This window comes from Rousettus aegyptiacus, unplaced genomic scaffold, assembly GCF_014176215.1.
Source record: "Rousettus aegyptiacus isolate mRouAeg1 unplaced genomic scaffold, mRouAeg1.p scaffold_m13_p_5, whole genome shotgun sequence".
NCBI lineage: Eukaryota > Metazoa > Chordata > Mammalia > Chiroptera > Pteropodidae > Rousettus > Rousettus aegyptiacus.
In genome coordinates, this window is record NW_023416308.1 from 111,584,058 (window position 1) to 111,589,118 (window position 5,061).

The 5,061-nt window shown below is 34.3% G+C and overlaps 1 protein-coding gene across 1 annotated transcript; it reads left to right on the forward strand.

Moving 5' to 3' along the window:
* Window positions 1–4,101: 4,101 nt before the first annotated feature.
* On the forward strand, window positions 4,102–5,061 carry LOC107499106 (olfactory receptor 1044). The gene has a single exon (XM_016122978.2). It carries the CDS (start codon window positions 4,102–4,104, stop codon window positions 5,059–5,061), a length of 960 nt encoding a protein of 319 aa, XP_015978464.2.

The window sequence follows — 5,061 nt, forward strand, 5'->3', positions numbered from 1 at the left end:
CCATAACAAAATTCCATAAACTGGATGGCTTAAACAACAGAAATTTATTTTCTCAGTTCTCAAAACTAGAAGGCCCAAGATCAAAGTTCTGGCTAGTTTGGTTCCTGATGAAAGTTCCTTTCTGCTTTGTATGTTACCACTATCTCACTGCGTGCTCATGTGGCCTCTTCCCTGTTAGTGTGTGTAGGAAAAAAGAGAGAATTCTTTAGCATCTCTTCTTATAAAGACAATAATTCCATCACATGGGCTTCATCCACATGACCTCCTCTAACTCTAAGTACTTTCCAAAGGTTCCATCTCCACATACCATCATATTAGAGGTTACAGATTCAACACAAGAATATAAGAACTTGGGAGAGATATAATTCAGTCCCTAGCAGATCCTTGTTCTCTAGTTACATATTAAAACCATGTTCTACTTGTGCATTTTTGTTATGGCCATGGATTGACTAAGAAAATAATCTCAAGAGAGCTCCTTAGACCAGATTGCCAAGGAAATTGCGTAATAACAGATAGTGACTACCTAGAAGAGGAAAAACACTTCAAGAACTTTTCAAAAGCAAAGCCAAAGAATGTTATGAAATGTTCAGAAATAGGTGCTTGGGAGAATTAGATATTCACTTATTTGAGAGATATGTTGCAAGAAAGTTCACAAGGCAAGTCTTATTTTTCCTTAAAAGGTAAATTTAAACTCTGTCACTAAGCAACAACAATATGAATAATTAAAACAAATAAATAATGTTCAAAAAATAGGGAACGTTAAGGTAATAATGTCACACTATAAGCAGAGCTGTAGATGTGTGGTTCCTCAAAACCAGTGATAATGTTAATTGATCTCCAGCCTGCCTTGGGATCCTTAAGGGGTGTGGACTGTAATTTTTCTGATGATCTTACTTGCATCATATTCCTAAGTAAGATCCCTTGGGGCAGAGTCACTGACAAAACCCTGCAGTTTGCAGCAACCCAAACCCACTTGGAGAAGTAATAGGAACACCCTCTGCGCAGGTAGTTTCCAAGGCTGTATTTTAAAATTGGGATCAATCAGCATTTTTAAAATAAAGTAAGAGAGAAGAGAATGCTTTTAAAATAAAATGTTTTAGGTGGAATTTTTAAAAAATAGGGTAAAGAGTCTTTTCTCTAATTTTATTTCCATATGTATGTATGTATGTATGTATGTATGATATTAGGTAAGATGTATTTCTTATTAGTTTAAAATGAAAAAATGATTTGATATCACCTAGTTAGAATCTATTATGCTGTCAGGCACTTAATTCACTAAACCATAATCTATGTCAAAACCCTTCCCATTTTTGCAAAAGCTAGTCATTTTATCTGTGATAGGAAGTGAACATATTAGAATCAAGACATCAATATATTCTTTCATACATTTAACATAAGTAAAGGGAATGAATTATGAGAAAGGGGAATGAATATCAAAATATTATTATAAAAATTAATCTTTAATTCTCCATTACCAAGCATCTAGAAGGGGTTATAGGAAGCTATGAATGAAAAAGTCATGACTTTTACCTATGAAGTCTATAATCTACCAAGAGAAAAAATATGGAAATTAATGGCTGCAAAAATGTGAAATGTTATATCAATCAATGAGTTATGCATAAGGTGTTTCTCAAATACAAAGATGAAAACTGTTAAGAACTCTTATTTAAAAAAAAAAAAAACAGAAAACTATGAAGTATCAGAGCATGGAAATTAGAAATCAGGGAGGACTTCATAGGAGAAGTGGGATTTGGGGTAGGCCTTAAAGAATAATTAAGAGTTTTCTCTCCAATTCTCTATTCACCATACATCTGGTAGAGAGAGTTGAGCATAGGAAAAAAACATGTGTGAAAGTAGGGAAGAAAGTAAGGTCAGGTAGTAATTAAGGACTGCAAAACAATTATTCTGATTAGATTACTGTGTGTTGTGGCAGAAGAGTTGTGAATATAGTTTGAATATAAAATATTATGTATTTAATGGTAAAAGGTCATATATAATATGCTTCCAAATATATTTGCATGTATATGCACCAAGTTAAGATGAGATGGCATACTGAAGTTTTTACAGCTGCTGCACAGTGAATTAAGGCTTACCTGGTGTTTTGGGACTTGAAACCAAATTTCCAATCAAATGGTTGTTTATTTGTTTCAAAATGCATTTTATATATTTATAAGACCACTAATTAACCTTCTAAAAGCTTTAATGGTTTACCCATCCCATGTAATGGTAACTGGCAGCAGTGACCAATAATTAGTGTTTTTATTTTCTTCAAATAAATACCCAGAAGTGAAATTGCAGGATCATATGGTAGTTCAATTTTTAATTTTTAGAGGAAACTTCATATTGTTTTCTATAGTGTTTGTACAGATTTACTTTTTCATCAATAGTGCATAAGTGTTCCCTATTCTCCACATTCTCACCAGCCCTTGTAATTTCTTGTCATATTGACAATAGCCATTCTAACTAGTGTAAGATGATATCTCATTATGGTTTTGATTAGTGTTTCCTGTTGATTTTTTCTGTTGATTAGTGATATTGAGCATCTTTTCATGTGCCTTTTGACAATCTGCATGTCTTCTTTGGAAAAATGTCTAATATTTCAATCTTCTACCCATTTGTTAATTGGATTGCTTTGTTTGTTTGTTCGTTTGTTTGTTGTTATTGAGTTGTACGAGTTCTTTAGATATTTTGGATGTAAATTCCTTAATATATATGATTTGCAAGTAATTTCTCTCTTTCAGTAGGTTGCATGAAAACTTTTTGAGATTATCTGAGCAAGAGTTGTAGCAATAAAAGCCATTAGTCATTGAAAAGACAGTTAGGAAATGTGAGTTATTTTCTCTGTATATTATTTATATCAAGTCATGTGCACTGCATGAAAAACAATTTATTAGTTTCCTCAAAGTAGTTTTTAATGTTTTATATGGAGAAAGACAAAGAGAAATATGACATGACATTAAAACTGAGTAACAGAATCTTTATTTCTATATATGTTACCTTGCCCTAAACTAAACCTTATATTGATGCTCATATTCTAATTATGAACAACAGTCCAAAAAGGATAGGTAAAACATTTAAAGATATTCCACTTAAAATAATATAATCAATAAACAAAAAATAACATAAAAATAATCCGCATCTACGTGTCTTAAAATAAATGGTAAAGAGGTAGGAGCGATGTACATTTATATAAATCTATTCAAAAGCAGACAGCATTTTTATTTTAAGTAAGCAAAATGTTTTGAAATTTTGCATGTATTCATTGCATTTGAACAGGTAAGTTGATGCTTTCCATATGAAGATAAGTGTGAAATGCTATAATGAGAAACACCTGGAGAAATTGAGGCAGGCAAGAACACAATTCATTGGGTATATTGAGAATATAAGTGTAGGTGGCATCAGAAAAACACAGACTAGCTGTCTGAGCTTTACCATACGGGCTTAACCTCTCTGAAGGGTCTATGTCTCACCTGTAAAATGGGCACGAAAGGATAGAAAATAAATAGACACCTTCAAAACTGTGTCTTTCATAAAGTTCTCCATTTTCAATATTTTCATTATTAATACAATTACGAATTGTAGAGCAACCTGTGGTGACCTCTCTCCAGATAGAAATGAGAACAGAATAGACTGTATCTGTCAGCACCGCAGCAATGTGGAGTTTGTATTACACAGGCATGATGACAGGTTTGTCAGAGATGTCACTGCAGAAGATTCATTGTTTCTTTTGGTTATTAATGTTAAGAGTTTTTTAAATAATAGTTTTCAAGTTTTGAAAAATTAATATTAAATTTTAAATAATGTAATACACAAGAATTTGGAACAGAGAACCAATGTGGGCTGGATCCTTCATATAGCTCTTTATTAGTGCAATTGATTTGAGTGAAAGAAATGTCTTTCTTTCAAAATATCTACTTTTGCCCTTTCTCCCATCCCAGACTCCAAGTATACTATTAATCATTTTAATATTAATACCTTATGTTAATAATAAAATTGTTTTTCAAGATTCTAAGGTATAAAAAAACTATTATGAAGGTTTACGATTAATTTAATTAAGCTGGATTTAACTTTCCTCTCTTTATCCAGACACACTGAAGATACATGGCCCAGATCAATTGCACCCAGGTGACAGAATTTATTCTTGTGGGTCTGACAGATCGTCAAGAATTAAAGATGCCCCTCTTTGTGATTTTCTTATCTATTTATGTCTTCACAGTAGTAGGCAACCTGGGTTTGATTATAGTCATTAGAACAGATGCAAGACTCAAAACACCTATGTACTTCTTCCTTAGCAACCTGGCTTTTGTCGATTTCGGTTATGCTTCTGTCATAACACCCAAAATGCTGGGAAACTTCTTGTACACACAAAACATTATCTCCTTTAATGCATGTGCTGCTCAATTAGGTTGTTTCCTTGCCTTCATGACAGCTGAATGCTTGCTTCTGGCTTCCATGGCCTATGACCGGTACGTGGCCATTTGTAACCCTCTCCTCTATATGGTTGTAATGTCTCCAGGAATCTGCATTCAGCTTGTGGCTGTCCCCTATAGCTATAGCTTCCTAGTTGCCTTATTTCATACCATCCTCACCTTTCGCCTCTCCTATTGTCACTCTAATATCATCAATCACTTCTACTGTGATGACATGCCTCTTCTCAGGTTAACTTGCTCAGACACTCACTCCAAACAGCTGTGGATCTTTGCCTGTGCTGGTGTCATGTTCATTTCCTCCCTTCTGGTTGTCTTTGTCTCCTACGTGTTTATTATCTCTGCTATCCTGAGGATGCGCTCGGCTGAGGGTCGCCGCAAGGCTTTCTCCACATGCGGCTCGCACATGGTGGCAGTCACCATATTCTATGGAACTCTGATCTTTATGTACTTACAGCCGAGTTCTAACCATTCCCTTGACACAGACAAGATGGCCTCTGTCTTCTACACAGTGATCATTCCCATGTTGAATCCCTTAATCTACAGCCTAAGGAACAAAGAGGTGAAAGAAGCCTTGAAGAAAGTCGTCGTCAGTAGAAACCAGGCTTTAGTGTTCATGAAGTTAAGAAAGTGA

Coding starts and splice junctions, on each gene's coding strand:
- LOC107499106 (XM_016122978.2), top strand. CDS start 4,102: ATGGCCCAGATCAATTGCACCCAGGTGACAGAATTTATTCTTGTGGGT.